Here is a 23,406-nt window from a genome sequence, read left to right as displayed (position 1 = left end):
CGTTGCATGCATGCACGCCTGCATGCGACATCACCGCGCACGCGCAGATGCACGCCAGGCCCCGATCTCAACAGCTTTTCAAAGCCCGGACAGTCCCCCCCCCATTGCCCCAGGTATGTTAGATAGATTGTGAGCCCATGGGACAGACAGGAAAAAAATGCTTGAGTGCCTGAATAAATTCATGTAAAACCATTCTGAGCAACCTGGGGAGAACAGTATAGAAAATTGAACAAATAAATAAATAAGTGCACTCTTTATATGGGTCTTTCCCTTGTGCTAAGGCCATTTTTATTGAAGCCCATAAAAATGGCTTTTTTCCTATTTCCTGAATATTGCACTTAATCAACTCTGCAAACCTCAAAATCCAATGTCTGGCATTGAATTTCCAGGGTTGGTTTTTTCCCCCCAAATAGATTTTATTGATTTTGTAAAAATACACAAAACTCAAGGTAGCAAAGAGTACAACAGTAATACATGATCTCAAAAACTCTTCTGTGCTTCGCCCCCTCCCATCCCTTCCCAAATATACAATATACACTGCAAAAAAAAATGTATTCCCCATTCCCGTGGGTCCAGCACAAAGAAAAATCAGGCATTCAACAATTGACTACGAGCTCTGGGTGTCAGTGTGAATTTCCGGGTTTTACCCTGGTGGTGGGCAGCAAAATACTGATTGCCGCCAACTGAATATCGGGCTCTTGAGCATTAGTTTAGCTTCTACACCGAATGGGTGAAGCAAAGAAGTTGACAGTAAACCTTTTGCAACCTGGAACAGTGTCAATTCTGGCAGAGAAGAAGTGAGGCCGGCACTGGAGAGACTTGCACGGTCTCCGTCCCGTATACGGCAGTTCAGTCTAGCAAGGGGTTGGAGAGGGTTTCGGCGGGAACTCCAGTAATTTGGAATGTGAGAACAGAGCTGGGGCAGACTTTTACGGGCTGTGTCCCGCAGATGAGAAGACGGTTTGGAAAGGCTGGATTGGGTTTCGACGGCAACTCTGGTAGTTGGAACCTAAGGACGGTGCTAAGCGGGCTTCGGTGATTAAGGTTACCAGATATCCCTTCGGAAAAATCCAGACCCATGGCCATGCCCCCAGGACTGCCCAGCTCCGCCTCTGTCACGCCCTGTTCCACCCGCAGCCCGGCCCCCAGACAGCATCCACACATGCGCGAATGCAAAGCAATGACGTCACGCATCACGGTCGCGCACGCGTGGATGCCCCTTCACGACACGATTTTGTCGGGAAGCTTTTCAAAACCCAAACAAAAGTGCCAGGTTTTGAAAAGCCGTCCAGATCCCTGGACATCCGGAAGTCTGGTAACCCTATCTATGGTCTGTGTCCCAGAAATGCCAGAGAAAGACAATTTAATCATGAATTAATTGTGAGTGTTGGACAGTCTGGATGATCTATTCCAGGGGTAGGCAATTCCGGTCCTCGAGAGCCAGAGCCAGGTCAGATTTTCAGGATATCCACAATAAGTATGCATGAGATAGATTTGCATCTCAAGGAGGCTGTGCATGCAAATCCATCTCATGCATATTCATTGGGGAAACCCTGAAAATCTGACCTGACTCCGGCTCTCGAGGACCAGAATTGCCTACCCCTGGTCTATTCGCATCTTTATTTGTCATCAGTTACTATGCTCCTTTTAATTTTTATTGCCACATTAATTATAACGGCGATCCTACTGTGTGCATAAGGAAAGGGTGGCATTAGTGCTGCAGTCTTGCTATTGTTCTCCTTATCCTCTGCGTTCCAGGAACAGTATATCTTTGTTCATGATGCCATCCTGGAGGCCTGCCTATGTGGAAATACCGCAATTCCAGTGTGTGACTTTGGGTCTCTCTATTACAACATCAGCAGACTGGATCCACAGACCAATTCCAGCCAGATCAAGGATGAGTTTCAGGTAAAGACATTTTTTAAAAATTGCTTTTAAATTATATACAGGCAGTCCCCAGGTTAAGAACGAGTTACATTTATAAAGCTGTCCTTAAGTCAGATTTGTATGTAACTCAGAACTTGTAGATTTTAAGATTCTTGTTGCTTACCTCTGCTCCCAGCTGACAAAAGGATCAACTGTCCCTACCAGGGTTCCCTCTAAGGTACAGCATGCGCAACCACACACTGTTCTTAATGTGGCCATGAGTCATTCCTGAATCTGCTATAGGAGGTACGCAGGGGGCAGGGAGAGAGGTGCACAAGTGGCAGGGAAGATTTGGGGAGGTTCTCAAATGGCAGGGAAGAGTTGGGAGGGGCTCTCAAGCAGCAGGGAAGAGTGGGGTGGGGTGCGCATGGCATGGCAATGCTGGTTGCCACCGCCCCGGGCGCCAACCTCCTTTACTATGCTGCTGTATTTAAGAGATGAAGATCCATCTTTAATTAATTAACTATTACACCATTCTTTAAGTTGCTGGGAGACCTCTGTTTGAAGACAATTTCATAAGATTTCCTCACATGTCTTCCACCTGTAGACCCTTAACATTGTGACGCTACGAGTTCGACCAGAGGACTGTAGCATAGGACTCTTGCCAAGGAACCACGACAAGAACCGGTGCCTGGAGGTCCTGCCTTTGGACCGGTGTTTGCCTTTCCTTATCTCTGTGGATGGAGAGTCCAGCAACTACATCAACGCGGCACTCATGGATGTAAGCGGAAGATTTGCTGCTAATTTTTTACAAGACGTAAAGGCATAGCGTATAAATCCCTATAAATACTAGGGCTGATATACAATATATTCAAAGCGATCTAACTAGCTACAAATGGTTCCTGGCTGGTTAAGTCACTGGCTAAAAATGACTGGTTGGCACTTTGCACCACCGGCTATTTTGGGAGCATTCTGGGATTGTAGTCAGCACTTGGCTGGTAAAGTGTTATGTTTATTAAAATTTGATATCCTGCTGATATTCAGTGCTTAATTGGCGTCACCACATAAATAAGACTGCAAAAAAGTCAGCCCTATGAAAGAATATTGCACTAAACCAGCTATGGTATATAGCCAGCTCCATAAAACCAGAACCTCAATGCCAAAGCTTGGATATAGCCAACATTCAATTTTCAGGTATAACACCGGTATTGGTCAACAAAACTGACTATTGATCCCATATTATGTTTCAAAAATTGTGATCTTTATTCTGTTCCTTTGAAGCTAAGGGTTGATTTAATTGGCCATTCTTCTAGACACACTCAATGGTACATAGAACACTCCTTGTTAATCGGGACATTATGGAAGTGGATATTATCATTTGCCACTAACAGATGGATGGATTAAGTGTCCACCTAAGCTGTCACAAGTAGGGTGTGGCAGTGTAGCTCTGGCATGCACAAGGGCCTTCCCTGTCTTCTCTTTCCATTGCTTGGCCTGCTTCCACTGCCCCTTACCTCCTCTTGCTCTGACCTGAAGGCTGAAGAATTGCTGGAGAGTTATGTGGGCTTTTATAAGCACAGGCCTGCACTGAAGTCCTCGAGTATGTGTGTGTGTGTGAAAGCCTTGTTCTGCCACCCCTTCCAAGGCACAGACCTACCAGGTCAGTCTAGAAAGAGTTAGGCTCCAAAATTGAAAGGAAAGGAGGAAAAACTGGACTTGGGATGGTGGTAGAGAACTGGAAATGAGATGCTGGTCTCCAGGAGAGGGAGGGGCTTAGACAGGAAGGAATAATGTTGTCTGGGGTGATGAGTAGTAGGTAGATAGCAGATGGGGAGATGCTGGCCACTTGGATGGGAGGGGGGTGGTAAAGAGGGGAAGGAGAGATGTTGACTACCTTGGTGAGTAGAGAGGGGAAGACACTGGCCATCCTGGGGGTACATGGAAGGGAAAGGGAGGCGCTGAACTATGGCTTGGAAAGTAGGGCCCTGCACAGCCATGGGGAGAGTCACAGTCCAAGGGTGGTTGATATATGTTGAGGTTGATATATGTTGAGGTTTCTAAAATGACCTCCAAAGCATCCAGTTATTTACTTCCTCATCTGTCAATAAATTTCAGGAGAGTTAAGGCCAAGGGGAAAAGGAACATCTGCTTTACAATACTTTAGGAGGTAATTTTTTAGAAGCCTTAAGCGGTACTTGACCTTGTAGATGGTAGTGTTTAAGGAACCAAGATTAGTTCACGGGTTGATTCAGCAAGCAAGATATTGCCTACTCGAACTCCACTTTCTCTGCTTCTAGGGTGATCCTGTGAGAGGGTGTTATTAAGGGAGACTGGCAACTTCATATCATGCCCTTAGAATGGGTTTTACCAGGTGATAGTGGAAACTTGGTGCCAAGACAGCATTATAGAATTGCCTCTAAGCACACAACAATTAAGTGCGTAGACTAGGGCAACAAGTTATAGGCTTGCCTCTTTTGGTGTTGTACCCCAAAACCCGATCCTGATACGTAAAGATCTGCTGCTTCTTGCCCTGAGCTTCCAGTCTCCATCTAAAATATAGAAATGATGCAAAAACCTATTCTGTCCAAATTTAAAATGTCACCGTTCCTGCCTTGGGACATCTCCCAATGGGGCAATTCCCTTTGCATTGCTCCATCCCGGCAGTGTTATAACCCTATTAGAAAATCCACAAATCTAGATCAATAGCACGCAAGGCACTGAAATTCTTCAGTATTTTTATGACACACTTCATGGTCTGAATCACACATATTTTAAAATGGTCTTTCCTACTTCTGCTGGTATTCATGTCCATTTAACAGAAGAAAGACATGATGTTGAGCGCAAGAGCGTTATCAGCCTGTAAGTGAATAATTTTTCAATAATTTTATGCCTTTCCTGGTAGATGGGATTTGATAATGTGTCATTCGCCATTTTTAAGTTGATGTATAGGCATTGGTGGAATGAGGCATTATGACATCACAATACGAGGGGTCCCTGAAAGGTTCTCAGCCCAACCAAGAAGAGAATGATGTGGAGCCATGAAACTTACAAGTTATTCCACACTTTTCTTGACACTTTTCGTTTCTTTCCATATCAAACTTTCGAATAATAAAAGAACAAGAGGGCATTCGGAAAAGTTGAAAGGGGACAGATTCAAAACGAATGCTAGGAAGTTCTTCTTTACCCAACGTGTGGTGGACACCTGGAATGCGCTTCCAGAGAGCGTAATAGGGCAGAGTACGGTACTGGGGTTCAAGAAAGGATTGGACAATTTCCTGCTGGCAAAGGGGATAGAGGGGTACAGATAGAGGATTACTGCACAGGTCCTGGACCTGTTGGGCCGCCGCGTGAGCGGACTGCTGGGCACAATGGACCTCGGGTCTGACCCAGCGGAGGCATTGCTTATGTTCTTATGTTTATGTTCTTATAACAATGAAAAGTGTCAAAAAAAAAGTGTGGAATAAAAAGAACAGGAAGTTCCAAAGTCTTGCAGAAGAAAAGAGATCCTTTTCTTCGACTTCATTTTCTGGTTTTGAAACTGGCATTGCCTTGGTGTGTTTTGACCATCGATCACATTCCAACAGCCAGTAATTGTGGCAGATATGACGCAATCTAGGAGACGAGCCTTGGGGGGGGGGGGGACAAAACAAAGAAACCGCAAATAGATCTGTCTTCCAGTGTTTACATTTGTTCGGTTTAACTGATCACATAGCCAACCGCTGCTGATGAAATCTTCAGCTCAGTCTGTGAGAGGCCCGGAAAATGGAATTAAGCACAATATCCAATTTTGTCCAAGTGAATTTGAGGCCGTCGGACGAGGTACATCTCCATTATCTGAGGCCGCAGAGAGATGTTTGTTGCTTCACTAAGCACAAACCTAATGTTGTGCCATTCACAAGCCTGAAATGCAATTCCAGTCACTGCCTTCATAACAAAAAAGAAATCTTTCTTTCATTAGAAGAAAGTATAGTGCTAGTTGTGTCCCCAGGCCATACTTTCAACACACTATGCCAATTTTTCTGTGTTAATTTTAAAGTTGTTGTTGTTTTTTTTCTTTCATTCAACTTTTTTTCCTCATTATTGCATTTGGGTGGGCTCACAATCTATCTAATGTACGTGGGGAGATTAAGTGACTTTCCTATGGTCACAAGGAGCAGTGTGGATTTGAACCCATGACCTCAGGGTGCTGAGGCTATAGCTTTAGCCACTGGGCCACACTCTCCCCTATTTTAGCTAGTGGCGAGCGCAAGGTATAGATTGCTGTCGGTTTCATGGTGTACTTAGCTGGGTTCATAGACAACGGCGCGAAAGACAAAAGCGCCCGCCGACAATTGAGCGCAACGCGTGCCGCCGCGCCGCTCTAAATTACAGTTTTTAGGGGCTCCGATGGGGGGGTTTTGTTGGGGAACTCCCCCAGTTTACTTAATAGACATCGCGCCGGCATTATGGGGGGTTTGGGGGGTTGTAACCCTCCACATTTTACTGTAAACTTAACTTTTTCCCTAAAAACAGGGAAAAAGTGAAGTTTTCAGTAAAATGTGGGGGGGTTACAACCCCCCACACCCCCCACAATGCGGCGCGATCTCTATTAAGTAAAGTGGGGGGGTTCCCCCCCACGCCCCCCCCCCCGTCGGAGCGCTAAAAACAGTAATTTAGAGCGGCGCGCGCTGCGCTCAATTGTCTGGGCGCGCCTTTGTCCCAGCGCGCTTTTGACCTGACACCACTTAGCTGTGCCCACTTATACCTACTTTTGAGATGACATAAGTGTCCGTGCCTACATTTTGGAATAAATACCAAAGCAGCTTCACACAAGTTTCTATAAATGCTTAGAAGAACCTTTAACCCTTTCAGGACCATAAGGATCGTAGGCCAATTTTTGTGGTTTTGACAACATTTTTATGGTAAAAAGGGCTTGCAGATGCCAAAAAATTGATTTTTTTTGTGAAATATCATTATTATTTTTTTTTTAAATCACACTTCTGGCTTATGGACAGTGTGGCAAGTGAATCTTCTCGTCAATCTGGCAACGACGCTAATGAATGAATGTCGGAACCAGTTTGTTTACATAAAGGCAGTATCGTATGGAATCCGTACATATCAAATTTAGAACTGTAGACTATCCCAATCAAAATTGATAGGATTTTAAAGTTATGGGACAAATATGTCCCTTGGTCCTGAAAGGGTTAAGCCATTATAGAATTGCTGACAATCACGTCCCTTTGCAATACCTAATATGTAATGCTAATGTATAGACTTGCTCCTGAGGGCCGGATTTTATGTTGAATCAATTTTTATTTTCCAAAAATCCAACCAACAAATACCAACATCCAGAAAGCGATAGAAAGAAACCCAAGTACAAAGCAAACAGATCCAACAATCCCAGAGGCCGGATTCTATAAATGACGCCATTGTCGGCAGCCGCCTAAAAACATCCGCCAATCGTGTGTCAATCACGCAACAGCGCCATTTCTGGAATCACGGCTTCGCGAAAGGCAGGCACCAGCAATGTAGGCCAGGATTTTTAAAGGCCTACGTGTTTTGACGCCTACCTTTAACGAGAAACCCGGCAGCGGAGGCGCTTTAAGCCACCTGACGCCATTTCTAGCATTAGCTAAGCTAACTTAGAGCGCCGTTACTAGAATCAGGACCTGAGAGTGCATGGAAGCGCGCCAACTTTTTTTTTTGTTAAAATATTTCATGTCCACGCCCGCTACAGCTCCAGGCAGGGTTTTAAATTGCACAGATAACACCTTCGATGACCACTTTTCTGTGTCCTTTTCTTTAAAACTTTTGTTCTTGTTAGAGCCACAAACATCCCGCTGCTTTCGTCGTTACCCAGCATCCTTTGCCAAACACGGTCACGGATTTCTGGAGGTTGGTGTTCGACTACAACTGCTGCTCCATTGTGATGTTGAATGAGATGGATGCCTCACAAGTAAGTGGAATTAAGAGAAACACAAATCTTGGATTAGAAACTGCCAGCAGACGCCTTATTGGCAGATCAGAGGGGGGAAAAAAAAGGCTTTTACATCTTAGGAGGAATTTAAAATCTTTCGGAGGACTGGATGGTTTGCATAACAATGAGTCTTCCACAACTCGGGCTGTTTAGGAGAAATGCAGGCGATTACTGGAAAGCCAAGCTATAGCCTGAAATACCGCATTGCCAGCTGCACTGAATTTTAAACAGAAATCTATACTGGTCAATGTGTATTTTTGTAACTAAATATGAATTTAGGATTTAGTGGGAAATGAAGCTGCACAAACATTCCATAAATTTAGTTACAAGATGGGACTGGGCTACTGAAAATCAATGAGCTAGTAAGATTTATAGTTTTGATTTTCATAGCAGACTGCATTATAAAGCCCTATAACAACAACATGAAATGAACAATAAAACCCATTTGATCTGAAGAAAAAAAAAACCATGGTCGCTCTAGCTCATTTGTCCTAAAAGTCATGCATAGCGTTATAATTTATTAAACATTACATAAGAACATAAGAATTGTCATATTGGGACAGACTGAAGGTCCGTGAAGCCCAGTATCCCGTTTCCAACAGTGGGCAACCCAGGTCCCAAGTATCTGGCAAGATCCCAAGTAGTGGACAATATTTTATGCTGCTTATCATAGGTCATCTCAATAATAGCCTATGGACTTCTCTTTTAGGAAATTATCCAAGCCTTTTTTTAAACCCCGCTAAGCTAACTGATTTCACCACTGAGAACCAGGAACATTGACCTAGAACAATGAAATCTTTGAAGTTTCTGATTAGGTTTGCCTTTCGGGACAGGGAACAGTCATGTTGAAAAGCCATTAAACTATGTAGTTGCATATACAATATTTGGTTAATGTTCCTATTTTGGTTAACCTGAAAATGTCCTGCATCCATTTTTTTTTTAACATTGCTGGAGGATGTGAGAAAAGCAGTTAACATAGCTCTCTTTAAAAAAATGTTTGAACAAATTATTGGAGGAAAAGTCTATAAATCTTAAGGTAGACATGGGGAAAGTCACTGCTTATCATGAGGGTGAGTAACATGGAATTTTGCTATTCTTTGGGTTTCTGCCTGGTACTTGTGACCTGGATTGTCATTATTAGAAGCACGATACTGAGCTACATGTACCTTTGGTCTGACCCAGTAGGGCAAATTTATGATCTTAGACCTGTTTGGGCCATTGGGGACCAAAACTGATAAATAACAAGACTATTGGTTACTTCCTCTCATGAAAGCAGATTTATCAAAGGATGTCTAGGTTAGAAAAGAGACATATTTCACAGTTTCCTAAATAGTTTACAGTAGGTTGACTGAACACAGAGGGAAGTATAGGAATACATACATAGCACATGCTAGTGGGGAAATCCATTTCCTTTTGCTCAATCTTAGACATTTCTGCTGTAAAAAGCCCAAATACAGTAAATGTGAGAATGTAAATATGAGAAAAGTTTTTAAAAAACAATTAAAAAAAAAATCTTATTTATAAAACTTCAGAGAATGGATGAACAGTACTATGAAATAAGATCAAAAATATTAAAAAGGAAATATTAAACATTATACTTTAGCCCACAATTGGAGAGTCAAGATTATACTCTACAAGAATAAAGGGAAAACATATATAACAAATATGAATTAGACTAAAAAATTACAAAGCAACATGAAGGAAATTTCAAAATAAATGGCCCATTTCGAGCCAAAAAGCTTCTCCTCCTAACTTGGGTCACTCGTAACAAATCTGGAAAAATTCTTATAATTGAGACCAAAAAACCCCATCTGGTTCATATGCCTGAAGTATTATTTCAACATCAAGTTACGATCAGGCTCCAACACAAAAGTGACCACAAGAGTTGACTTCCCAAGATATCAGTTCCATAGATCAGTGTTTTTCAACCGGTGTTCCGCGGCACACTAGTGTGCCGCGAGATGTTGCCTGGTGTGCCGCAGGGCCGCCGGGCCCGGAGCTGACAGGGGGCCCGAGGCAGGGGCGCCAGTAGCTCGCCAAGGCAAAGTGAGTCGATCACCCAGGACTCACTTTGTCTTGGCGATCTAATCTATCGAGCCGATAAGTCTTCTTCTCCCCGACGTCAATTCTGTAGTTGGAGAGGAAGTTCGGGCCAGCCAATCGCTGCCTGGCTGGGCGGAACTTCCTCTCCGATTGCACAATTGACGTCAGGGAGAGCATGCGTCCGCGTCGGCTTTGGGGCCTGTTATCCATTGGTGGGTCCTGTTCCCCGATGGCAGCGGCAGTGGCAGTGGCTTGGGGAACGGCAGGGAGAAAGAAAGAAAGGGGGCAGGCAGGGAAACGGAAGGAAAGAAGAGAAACAGAAAAAAAGAAAGAAAGGTCAGGGAGAGAGGAAGAAAAAGTTGGGGGAGGGAATGAGGTGTGGAGGAGAGAAAGCATACAGGCTGATAGAAGGGAAGAAAGATTGGATGCACAGTCAGAAGAAGAAAGTGCAACCAGAAATCACCAGACAAGGTAGGAAAAATGATTTGATTTTAAATTTAGCAAAGTGGAGGCAGTATTACCACAGTTTTCAAAGGAATTTGCCCAAATAACTTAATAGTTAACTGGGTAAATTCCCAGAGATGAAAACTTCCCTTCACTTACTATGCACAGTTCTGAATTTATATCTGCTGTCTATATTTTACAATATGGTCACCTTTTACTAAACCGCAATAGTGGTTTTTAGCGCAGGGAGCCTATGAGCGTCAAGAGCAGCGCTGGACATTCAGCGCAGCTCCCTGCGCTAAAAACTGCTATTGTGGTTTAATAAAAAGGATGGAGGGTATATTTGTCTATTTTTGTATGCTATAAAAACCAAATACAGAGAGAGACTGAGAGCTGTTGACGAAGAGCTACGTGTGTGTCTTTCTTCGATTCCAGCCAGAATATCAGCTTTGTGTTCAGCCAAACAGGCCCAGGTTTCGCACTGAATAAAGTATTTTATAATTTTTATAATTTTTATTTCGTAATAAAGTAATTATAAAATACTTTCTTTGTGTTTATTTGATTCCTATTCAAGAGAATTACTTTATATATAGTCAATATAAGCAGAGAGTTAAATTTTTTAACATTTTCTAATGGTGGTGTGCCTCGTGATTTTTTTCATGAAACAAGTGTGCCTTTGCCCAAAAAAGGTTGAAAAACACTGCCATAGATGACTCAAGAAACTCAGTTGAATTCATATGGAAGCATGCAAGCTCTGGATCTGAGCCTGAGTCTCAAGTTCTCTAGAAAAATCTGCATTGCATTTAGAAAATTGAGAAGACAGTACCTAATAGGACCTCTCTAGGCTCTAAATGCTTCCCATATTAACTCATTGTTACCTCCACCGATAATCCAACACTGGGGTTCTTCCAGAAGGTATTGTAGATAACTTCCCTGCTCTGGAGGCCACAACAGAAGCTCCCCAAATAGCTGCCTCAACTAATTCACTTGGCGAGGAAACGATAGGAAAACATGTAATGATGATTAATTCAAAATATGTCATGTATTTGGCATCATTCAACAGTTCTCACTAACCAGATATATATTCACGTTGCTCTTTTTACCAGCTCTGTATGCAGTATTGGCCGGAAAAGACGACCTGCTGTTATGGGCCAATACAGGTAGAATTTGTCTCTGCGGACATTGATGAAGACATTATTAATAGGATATTTAGAATCTGCAATATGGCCAGGGTAAGACAAGTGACCCCTTTCTCTTTAATTGTTCATTGGGATTCCTAGCCAGAATTTTTAAACATGAGATAGCCTCGTATATAAAATCGGATGTATCTGTGTGTGTGTGTATGTTCCAGCATAATTCTGAAACGCATGGAGAGATTTCAACCAAACTTGGTACACATATGACTTACTATGTGGGGGGAAATATTGTTCGGGTGGGAAGGGGTTGACGTAAAAATGATCAAAAAGACAAGATAGTTTTGGGGTTCACAGAGATGAATACTGACACTCCTGATGCCGTTTTAAGTGGGACATGGGGGTGGGACATGTGGAACATGTGGGGGGGGTGGAACATTTTGGGATAAATAAATATCCGTCAACTCCGGGTAATTTGCTAGTAAGAATTATAATTATGGAATTGTTTGGAGGTATGGCCTATATAGGAGATGACTTTGGAGCCCAGGAGTCAAGTTATTTCTTTGATGGTGGGGTTCAGTCATGGAAATAATAACGTACCGGGGGAGGGAAGCCAAAGGGGGCTCTGGCAGTTCATTGTGGGCCATGACAGTTTGCATTCAGCAGTGGCTTTTGGAGCCCCTGACCCCAGGATAATCGTCACACAGTTCTGGACGTGAAGCTAATTTTTTCAGAGTAACTCGGTGCCAAATATTCCACTGCTTGCTGCGCTATTTGATGACCTGGCACTAAGCTCCTTTGTTTACATTTGCATGTGATCCAGCTCATTTGCATGCTTAAATTGCAGCTGTTAACACAGGTGGTCAGAGATATGCCTGCCATTCTGTGTGGGCCCCTGTTACTCATGCGTAATTGCCAGTTGCCAAGTCTCCACCAAGCCAACCATGTAGGCAGCCAAGCACGACGGAGAGCGTAGCATAGTGGTTAGAGCTATAGCCTCCGCACCCTGAGGTTGTGGGTTCAAACCCTGCGCTTCTCTTTGTGACCCCGGGCAAGTCACTTAATCCGTAGCAACGGTCAAATTTTGGAATTCCCTCCCTGGTATCTTGAGAACCTGTTCCAACCGCTTTCAATTTAGAAAGATGTTGAAGAAATAACTGTTTGTGGAGGCTTTTTTTTTAACTACGGTACTTTAACTACTTACGAATTCTAAGGTGTGGTTATTGCGTTTTATATACAGTGATGGCTAATGTGTCAATTCTTTGAGCTCTCAAAATTATTTTTAGGGGATGAGATTGCTCTGTAATTGTAGTGTTATTGAATGCATTTTGTAAATTTATTGTGAATGTTTTTCAATTGTTAACCGCTTAGTTTTAGGCGGTCTAGAAATATTAAAAATAAATAATCCTCCACTGCCCCAGAGAATATGCTTGAGTACCTGATTTGTAACCCATTCTGAGCTCCTTTGGGAGAATGGGCTGAAAAATCAATTAAATGGATGGGTTAGAACCATATGTCATTCTCAAGTACATATTGGACTCCTTGTACTAAGGTACGCTAGCGTTTTTAGCGCACGCAGGATTTTACAGCGTGCTACGCGGCTATAACTAACACCAGCGCAATGCTGGCATTAAGGTCTAGCGCGCATGGCAATTCTGCATGTTAATGCCTAACGCACCTTAGGAAAAGGAACCCATTGTCGATACTATTCATCTCCCCTTCCCCCTGAGCCTCACTTTTCCGCAATTTTACAACAGGGAGCCTTGCATAACGGAACAGGAATGTACGCACTTATAATCTGTTTAAACAAGACGCGTAAACGTCTATGCTCCGAATTCGATAATCTGGTGCACACATTTTCGCTCTAAGTACACAACATTTTGCAATTCAGTTTATAGAATAATGGTAGTCACGTGTGTATATTAATTGTTAAATTTGGTGCTAATTAACCAATAATTGGACTTAATGCTAAGAGGCACAAATTTGCAGTCACACGCGTAACTGCCCTTAGTGCATAATCCCTTTGAGCGCACAGCTGCTAGGGGTATGTGGGAAGGAAGAGAAGCGCTGGCTGACTACCTACAGGAAGGGCCTCTCATGGCGAGAGGCACATCCTGTAGGCAGTCAGCCAGTGCCAGAGCCTCTCCTTCTCACCGTGCCTCTTCCCTTCTGGCACCTTCCACTGGCGGCTCAGCGCCCCTTCTGGAGGGCCTTCGCGTGTGCGTGATGTCATCGCGTCGCACTTCCGGATGCCCTCGAGCCGCGGCCACCACGTTTAGTATGCCACGGCTTCTCAAAGTTTGCGAGACATTGGTGCAGAATCACGCGCAGCACGGCCTACGTGGTATTAGACGCACAGTATTCATGCCAGCGTTTCTTCGCCTACCTGCGCCTATCTTAGACACCTAATGGCGCTTAGTTCAAAAAGAGGCACCTAACGCAAAACCACGCTCACAACTCGTCCACTTTTAGGTAGGTGCCTACTCTTTATAGAATTGTGTTTTTTGAGTCAGTTGTCTATCAATTAAGTCCAATTAACGGCAATTATGAGGTGTTAAGTACCCAATTATCAATGCCAATTAAGCCTATGAACCAATTAAGTTAGGCACCTACATCGGTTGGGCGCACCTAACTTTAGGCGGACTACATAGAATTTGCCAGTTAAGACACTATTCTATAAATGAGCATGCCAGTGTGTTTTGTGTGGCTTTGCCATTTCTGCCCTGTTTCGGTGCTTTGCATCCATTAGAGTCCTTTTGGGGGGCTGAAAATTCAGAGCAGAAGTTTTGCCTAGTGACCTGCGCAAGTTCTAGAACGCTGTTGGTTGTAAACGTTGCATTGGGCACTTAGTTGTGTCCACTAACACCTACTTTTAGATGAAAAAAGTATCCGCGCCTAACTTTCGCCACAGATACCAAAGCGGCTTTGCGCTAGTATTCTATAAAAGCATAGAAGACCTTTTAAGCCATTATACAATTGCTGACAATCACGTCCCTTTGCGATACCTAATATTTAATGCTAATTTATAGACTTGCCCCCTGAGAGCCGGATTCTATAAAAGATGCCATTATTAATGTGAAATCATCTAGTATTTTTTCATATTTGATAAAATATTGCTTTTATTTACCTATTTTAATTGTTTTCTATGATCTTTTTATATTGTACACTGCTTAGACACTTGTTTTGATAGACGGTATATCAAAAATAAAGAAACTTGTTGGCAGCCGCCTAAAAAAAAATGGCCGCCAATCATATATGTCAGTCATGCAACGGCATCATTTCTAGAATCACAGATTCATGAAAGGTATGTGCCAGAAATGTAGGCCAGGGTTTTGAAGGTTGTGGGTGTCACCATTATATAGAATCCCCCCTTTATATTATTTCCCGATAGCCAACAATATGTCCGTATTGCAGCATAATGAACACCTCCTTGTTGTTTTAGCCTCAGGATGGATATCGCATTATCCAGCACTTGCAGTACATTGGCTGGCCTGCCTACAGGGACACACCTCCTTCGAAGCGTTCTATCCTCAAGCTAGTTCGGCGGTTGGAGAAGTGGCAGGAACAATACGACAGCAGAGACGGACGCACTGTTGTTCATTGCCTGTAAGTATTTCAATAAAATACGATGTATAAGGAAAGCCCACTGTCTTACAAATGCAAGCTAAGGTTAGTGGGCTTTGGGGAACAAAGCCACGCTGCTTTGCATGGATGGTAGATGCAAAAGCAAAGTGTTCCATGTGTGTAGATTGGCAGCGTGTATTGCTGTGATGGAGATGTGTTCCCTTTCCTTGTTTTTTGGAATCAGTGGTGTTCTGGCATATTGTGTTTTGCTACCTCTGAATGTTTGGATCTAACTTAGGGAAAGGGGACTTGTATATTGCCTTTTTGTGGCTTTGGCATTTCAAAGCTTACATTCAAAGCGGTGGGTACAGGAGAATGAAGTGACTTGCCCAGGCTCACAAGGAACAGCACAGGGATTTGATGTCACAACCTCTGGGTGAAGAGGCAACAGCTCAACCAGTGAGCCACAGCATTCTATGTGGAATCCTCAAAGAGTAAGCAAGATTCCGGAACCCCAAATAGTACAAACATTCCCATTTGGAATCCCCAAAAGTAGCAAGATTCCATGTAGAATCTCAAAGATTAAGCAAGATTCTGGAACCCCAAACAATACCAACATTCCATTTGGAATCCCCAGAGAGTAGCAAGATTCCATGTAGAATCTAAAAAAGTAAGCAAGATTCCCAGAATCCCTAATAGTACCAACATTCCATTTGGAATCCCCAAAGAGTAGCAAGGTTCCACGTAGAATCTCAAAAAGTAAGCAAGATTCCCAGAACCCCTAATAGTACCAATATTCCATTTGGAATCCCCAAAAAGTAGCAAGATTCCACATAGAATCTCAAAAAGTAAGCAAGATTCCAGAACCCCTAATAGTTCCAACATTCCATTTGGAATCCCCAAAGAGTAGCAAGATTCCATGTAGAATCTCAAAGAGTAAGCAAGATTTTGGAACCCCAAATAGTACCAACATTCCCATTTGGAATCCCCAAAAGTAGCAAGATTCCACGTAGAATCTCAAAGAGTAGCAAGATTCCATGTAGAATCTCAAAGAGTAAGCAAGATTCTGGAACCCCAAATAGTAAGGGAAAGGGACTTGTATACTGCCTTTTTGTTGCTTTGGCATTTCAAAGTTGACATTCAAAGCAGTGAGCACTGGAGCAGTAAGTGACTTACCCAGGGTCACAAGAAGCAGCACCAGGATTTGATCTCACGACCTCTGGGTGTAGAGGCAGCAGCTCAACCAGTGAGCCACAGCAGACCTCTGCCAGCTAAATATTGCCACCTCGATTTTTAAAGGTGCATTAATGAATTAAATGCGGTCACACTTTAGAAACATTCACAAGTTCTTTTCATTATTTTACTGGATTATTTTGTTAACCGTTTTGATCCTATTTGGCAAATTGAGTGGTATATAAAGACTTTTAATAAACATAAACATTATATGAAAATACCAATTTCAGAACGCCTCTTCTTAATGTGGAGGACTACACCATGCTGAGATTTCAAGGGTGCGTGGTTTGTGCAGTTTGGAAGTGGCGGCGTTTTTTCACAGCGTGTATTCACGTGATGATATCTTGGTCAATGGATGCGTTTTTTTGACCTTAATACAGACTTGTGAGACTCCTGAGGCAGGCCTATCGGGCCGAAACATGTACATGTCGAGTCGATGTATGGTGTATTGAAGAAATAAAGGATTGTGTGGAATATTTTGGGTTCACCAGTCTTTCTTGGACTTTTCCACTCTTTTGTGTCTGAGTGTTGTGTTCGTGGATTTGACTCTCCTGTGTTACCTTATCTTGTGCAAGGCTTGGACAGAACTAAAATGTGCAATCGTATTCCTCATTTAACAAAGGGAATGCATGTTTCTGTTGAAAGATAGGCAAGAGCAAAGTGGAAATGTCCAATCAGATTGGTGCACAAAAAGGCAAGAGCAAAGTGGAAATGTCCAATCAGATTGGTGCACAAAAAGGCAAGAGCAAAGTGGAAATGTCCAATCAGATTGGTGCACAAAAAGGCAAGAGCAAAGTGGAAATGTCCAATCAGATTGGTGCACAAAAAGGCAAGAGCAAAGTGGAAATGTCCAATCGGATTGGTGCACAAAAAGGCAAGAGCAAAGTGGAAATGTCCAATCAGATTGGACATTTCCACTTTGCTCTTGCCTGTTTGATTTTGTGGAATTGCTTCCCCTGTTTTATTGTGTCTGTTGAAAGATATCAATGTCAAGTTTCCCCCAGGTCAGAAACACACACAGGTTTTTTTTTAAAAAAATGCTTGTTTTGGCAAAGGATTAAGGAAATGATTATCCTTAATCCCATATACAAAATGAAAGCATGATAAAGGAACTATTTTACTAAACATCATTAATTTTGCCATTACCAGGGCAAAAAGTGGGATTTTACTGCTCGGTAGCTGCAAATATAGGGGTTGTTTTATTAAGGCGTGCTAACCGATTTAGCGTACACTTAATGCTAAGATGCTCATAGGAATATAATGGATGTCTTTTAGCATTTAGCGTGCACTAAACCGTTCTCTCACCTTAATGCGATACCTACTTGGGATGTTGACATTCAAATAGACTCCTGTCGAGGAGTCCTGTGTCAGCTTTGCATGAGGAAATTAGCGCAGAAGTGCCTTTCTGTTTTTTGGGTTTTGAACGTTGCAGTTTACAGACTCTCCTTATCAGATGTTGAATGAGTGGGCTGCTCTATGAGCATTTTGTGGAGGATTGCCATCCTATGACTGCCTTCGTTATTTTGATGTCTTAGAAACGGCGCCGGGCGCAGCGGGTCTTTCTGTGCCATCTGCAGCGTTTGTGAAATGATTCAGCAGCAGAACATCATCGATGTGTTCCATACGGTGAAAACATTGCGGAATAACAAGTCCAACATGGTGGAGACACTGGTATGGTTCCCTTTGTTTTGCTTCTTTTCCGTTCTTAACAAGATACGAGGAGGTAGCTGTTCAAAACCATGTAGGTAGTCAACAGCAGGGCTTCTTTTTTTTCCCAACAAAAACTACTCGGTGTGTTTGACATAATAGGAACTTTAACTGAAACCATCTCTATTCTGGATTTACCTTTTTTTGTTGTTTATAGATGCACCAAAATCCTTTAGATATTTGACTTCTGATAAAGGTGATCACACTGAAATATGGCACCATGTCTTTTGAACAATTGTTATCTTATCCTATCCTAGGACCTTTTTTTGTGACAATAAGCGTTGGTTGTGTTCAGATATTTTTTGACGATTCCTTCCTCATCAGGTTTCTCCATAATAAGCCAGATGGTCCACCCCTACTCTCTTGTGTCAAAGTTGTAGAATTGCTGCTTCTATGTATAAGTGCTAACACCTCCACATGGAAGCTGCTGGGTTTGTGCCATTCATTTTCAATTATTTTGTTTCAATATGTGTACTTGTAAAATGGCTGCTCCTACCACATGTGCTGGAAAATACATATCCACAACTTCAGGTATTTTAGAAAAGGCTCTGAATTAACACCACCAGAATTGAGAAGTCCAAGAGATTGAACAAACTGTGACTGGAATGTCTCAATTCCAGTCTCTATTTTTTTTTATGTAAAATGAGTTCCATAATCTTTTTTTTTTTTTTTGAATATATTTTTATTGTAGGAACCAATCACAAGAGATACAATCAGCAACCAAGCCAAAAGGGAATAACACTATAGAAACAATAATCAGATAGGCAATACAGCTAGGCAAGAGATCAAACAATCAAACAAAGCTCTCTCATGAAAGTCCACAATTTTCAATTTTTAAACAGAACAGCAAGAAAACAGACCTCCCTCCCTCCCTCCCACCGCCCCAAATCCACCCACCCCCACCCCCGTGCATCCTGAGAAACCGACCCAGCTTAGAACGAGTTCCAGCACTCCAGATAAGCCACTGATTGCCAGCTAGTGGCATCCTTCTTGCGTTGCCTTTCCCAGACCGCCATCTGGGACATACTAGCTCTCCATTGTTGGAACATAAAGCATCCTTTGGTTTAGAGTTGACCATATAGCAATCTCATCCCCTAAAAATAATTTTGAGAGCTCAAAGAATTGACACATTAGCCATCACTGTATAGAGTTGACTATATAGCACAAAAGGAAGACCTGTTGCTAACAGGAGTCGAGTCTTCAAAATAGAGTCACCGTTTCCCAGCTAGACCTATATTAGCAAAACAACAAAAAAATTGTGGAACAGAAAATCGAATGTGCCAGTCTGTAGTTTAATAAGCGTCCAAATAACTTAAAAACAATCCATAAAGAGCGTATACAGTCCACAAGTGATCCACAAGATTAAAAAAAAACAAATAATGTATAAAATATAAATGACCCAACACGGGCCGTGTTTCGGCAAAATAAAAATGCCTTCCGCAGGGGTCTTATAGGGTCCTTGGCTGTCTTAAATATAAAAACGTAAAAGCCATAAAATATCTAAATAGTTAAAACCCCCGAAGAAGGCATTTTTACTTTGCCAAAACACAGCCTGTGTTGGGTCATTTGTATTTTACGTGAGACTAGGAGTGGAAATGTCCTAAAAAATGGTGGACACAATTTGATTATAAAATATGCTTTTTATTTATCCAAAAGATGGCTCAAAGTGATCAAATACAAACATTGCAGAACGACGAGCGCTGGAGCCAGGCAATCATATGCCCGCGGTAGTCATCTTAGTGAGCCCAAAAACTATGGGTTTAGCCATCTTTTGGATAAAGAAAAAGCATCTTTTATAATCAAATTGTGTCCACCACTTTTTAGGACATTTCCACTCCTAGTCTCACATCTTTGAGTTTGTGGATTTGTTTCTCCTGTTTTATATCTCATTTGTATTTTAAACATTATTTGGTCTTTATCTTATGGGTTACCTGTGGCTGGATACACCCTTTGGGGATTGTTGTTTTTTGTAAGATTATTGTTTTAAGTTTTTTTGAACGTTTATTAAACTACAAACTGATTCATCCAATCTTCTGTTCCACAAGCTTTTGTTGTTTTGTTGCTTCATTTCCTTTGGGGAACTTTTGGATTTTGTTGTTTTGTCTTCTAGACCCATATTAGCACCATTTTGTTAGTATTTTATGTCAGTTCAAAAGTTCATTCAAGAATTAATTACTGTAATATTTATTCTTTTTCCAGGATCAATACAAATTTGTTTACGAGGTTGCACTGGAATACTTGAATTCCTTTTAGTTTGGTGGCGGTCCAGAATATACATCCCAATATCTCCAGGAGATACTTTTCAAGAAAGAAGGAAGACTAAGCTTTAGCAGAATCCTGGTATCATTTAGACGAGAAGGAGGAGACGAAAAAATGCCCTACAGCTTTCTTTTTTACCGTTGGAACATCAACACCTCTTTAATGACGTACCAGTAAATTGATGGATTTGAAACGTTCTGACGCAAATCCTTCACCAGTACTCACATTTCATATATATTTATTTTGCTTTTTGTACATGAAACAAAGAAAAGGAGAAAATGTGAGTTTCTGACTTTTTATAAAGCTTCTCAATCTCGGTATCCTGTCATCCCAGCGTTGGCTTTCCATCTCATGCAACAATCAACAGAACATTATACAAATGCAGAAAAGTCAGTGTTATAGGAGAGAAGCCTTAAATCACAGTTACTGCCAGCATGCTGTGATAGTGCCAATGCATTATGGGGAATCTTGTTCACCATAGTCAATCAGCATTAATGGCATGATCTCTGGAATTCTCCATGAATTGATGTCTGGGTAGCCTGGACTTTCCAGCATTTTTGAATCATATATCTTATTCCAGATACTGCCTCATGTAATCTTCTCACTGTTCCATGTGTTGTTTTATTAATGTTCACAAAACGAATCTGATTAGAAGAGAAAATGGTGAACTCCCCATTCTTTAATGTGACCATGCAACTTCATTAAAGATAGTGAGCTCTTGTCCAGGGTTTGGAACTTCCTGGGGATTGCAGTCTTGTTTTCTCAGTGGAACATCAAAGATTCTGGAGAACAGTATGGTTTTGAAACAGAGTGGTGATTTCTTCTGAATTCTGTCTCTGGGTTTAAGCAATTTTTTGTAATCTAAAGAAATGAGAAATAAAATGGAGAACTGCAGTGAATAAGACTTCATAACTCACCAATGAATCACAAAGAGAACAACAGTCAAAAGCACATAAGCAGTTGGTAGTGGAGTCGAACGCATGTGATAAGGGGTGGAATTTGGGGCAATCTAGGTTTTGTACTGCTTGATATATAACTTATATGTCCAGGTGGCAATTTTCAGCTGTTAAATATATAAGTTAGATGGCCAAGGGGGGCCATACAAATAGCAGGTCTAACTTAGATGGTTCACGTTATACAAATATATCTGATGATGTCATTTAAACAGCACCACTGAATTTGGGTGTCCTCTGGAAATTTTATTTAATATAACTATGAAGGTCAAGATAGATTCCTAGTAAGGGTACAATGCATCCTTACACAAAATAAATTCAACCATAAGTACATACAGAACATTCCCCTTCAATAATAAAATATACCAATACACAGTGGACATAAATAAACAAATGAACAAACAAGAATAGCAAAGCTAATGAAAAAAAAAAAATAGGTGTGGAATAACCATGCTTTAAGGATGTGCCAAAACTGTCCATAAACTGATTATATGAGCACAGTTCTTCTAGCGAGGAATTCCACATTCCGGAACCTCCTTCTCTGATAGTTTTGTTTCTGGCTTCCTACTGATGGAATAGCTGGTCGGCCTTTGCCTGCCAAACAGAACTAATGATGAGGATCATACAGTAATATAAAGGAGTTCAAATAATTGGAAATCTTAAATAGAAACAGCAAAAAGTAACATCAGAATTAGAGGTTTCAAATTGCACATTCACCTCTTGGCTGAACGTTGACCTAAGAGTTCTCACTGACTACTGAATGCTGTGATTGGAACGCAAGCCTTTGTAACCTTTTTCATTTTTGTTGTCGGTGGATGATATAATAAACACCAAATTTTTAATAACTGGGGAAAGGCTTGAAATATTGTGTCAGGTGATGTACTTTTTGGTCTAAAGGGGTCCAATCATCATACTTTTTAAGGACCAATGTGACCTCTTAGGCAGTATACATTACTGCCTCAGTTGGAACGTTCCAGAGGACAACCCAAAATGCTTCTGTGAGTCTACATTACTGCTGTTCTTGCTACCTATTTGGATTACTACTGCCTTTCTGTGAAACCAAACCCTACCACCACCACCACAGTCTTGTCTCACTCTACCGAAACGCCTTTCTTTTTCTTTTTCCTCTCCCTTCCAAATATGCCAAACCCTCTACCTCATTTTTAAAGCAGTGTGTTACTATCAGTACACAACATCTGCCTGTATAAGTGTGGGGACTGCATTCCATCTCCACTCAATATCCTATAGCTTTAGCCCCCCCCCCCCCATATGATTTTCCTCTTTGAAACAGAAACCTGAGCAAGATACGGCAGGGCCAATAGGAAGATTCTCAGCATGTACCAAATTACAGTCCCCATGTTCAAGGAGGAAATGCTGATGTCTGCCGTTTGTACCGATAGACTTGTATCTTCAGAAGACAGGCCATGAGCTCTTCAGGCTGTTGGACGGGGGTGAGGAAAAAGAGGAAATGCATGGAGGATTATTTGCAACGTTATGTTCAGTGAAGCTGTACTTGGGTGGAGTGGGGACAAGAAGAGGGCTGGAGGCTACATAGGTGGGACATGCCAAATTTTAAAGCTACCTAGCTGAGACAAAATCTATTACACTGTTTTTGAATCTCTGAGAGACCATTTCAAGAAATTAAATAAATAAATAAAAGAAACAATACAATATTTTATAGCATGAACTGTTGTTGTTGATGCTCTAGAACAGTGGTTCCCAACCCTGTTCTGGAGGACCACCAGGCCAATCGGGTTTTCAGGATAGCCCTAATGAATATGCATGAAGCAGATTTGCATGCTTGTCACTTCCATTATATGCAAATCTCTCTCATGCATATTCATTAGGGCTAGCCTGAAAACCCGATTGGCCTGGTGGTCCTCCAGGACAGGGTTGGGAACCACTGCTCTAGAACATCACGGTGGAAGAGTTGAAAGATTTTTGATCCTGAGAAAACAAAGTGTAAGGTTGCAGAGCTTTGATGTTCTCATCCAACACTTTCGGTTCTCATATAAGAATAGATGTCAAAGTCCTCCTATAATATATTTTAATCACATGAATTGGGCTCTATAGCCCTAATGTTATAATATGGATTTCTGTAGCAAGTTGCGTTATCCCAGATTCTTGGCACCTGGAATGGATAACCTCTTCCAAAATGATGTTGAAATTAAGTTCTCTCTCTAGGCTTTCTCAGCTGACCGTCAAACCTTCCTGGAACAATCATCTGTTGTCCAGGTACCTTACTTGC

The 23,406-nt window shown here is 41.8% G+C and overlaps 1 protein-coding gene across 6 annotated transcripts in view; it reads left to right on the top strand.

Moving 5' to 3' along the window:
- Positions 1 to 22,895, top strand: part of PTPRT (protein tyrosine phosphatase receptor type T) — a 680,142-nt gene extending 657,247 nt beyond the window's left edge. For all 6 annotated transcript variants that reach the window (XM_033963545.1, XM_033963543.1, XM_033963541.1 and 3 more), the window contains 7 exons: positions 1,759 to 1,908; positions 2,474 to 2,647; positions 7,670 to 7,801; positions 11,416 to 11,541; positions 14,885 to 15,048; positions 17,775 to 17,910; positions 20,146 to 22,895. In XM_033963545.1, the coding sequence (XP_033819436.1) occupies positions 1,759 to 1,908; positions 2,474 to 2,647; positions 7,670 to 7,801; positions 11,416 to 11,541; positions 14,885 to 15,048; positions 17,775 to 17,910; positions 20,146 to 20,199 (936 nt within the window). In that variant the 3' untranslated portion in view covers positions 20,200 to 22,895. The remainder of the gene's footprint in view (positions 1 to 1,758; positions 1,909 to 2,473; positions 2,648 to 7,669; positions 7,802 to 11,415; positions 11,542 to 14,884; positions 15,049 to 17,774; positions 17,911 to 20,145) is intronic.
- The last annotated feature ends 511 nt before the right edge of the window (positions 22,896 to 23,406 follow it).

This window comes from Geotrypetes seraphini, chromosome 11 (genome assembly GCF_902459505.1).
Source record: "Geotrypetes seraphini chromosome 11, aGeoSer1.1, whole genome shotgun sequence".
Classification (NCBI taxonomy): Eukaryota; Metazoa; Chordata; class Amphibia; order Gymnophiona; family Dermophiidae; genus Geotrypetes; species Geotrypetes seraphini.
This window is presented reverse-complemented; position numbering and strand designations above follow the sequence as displayed.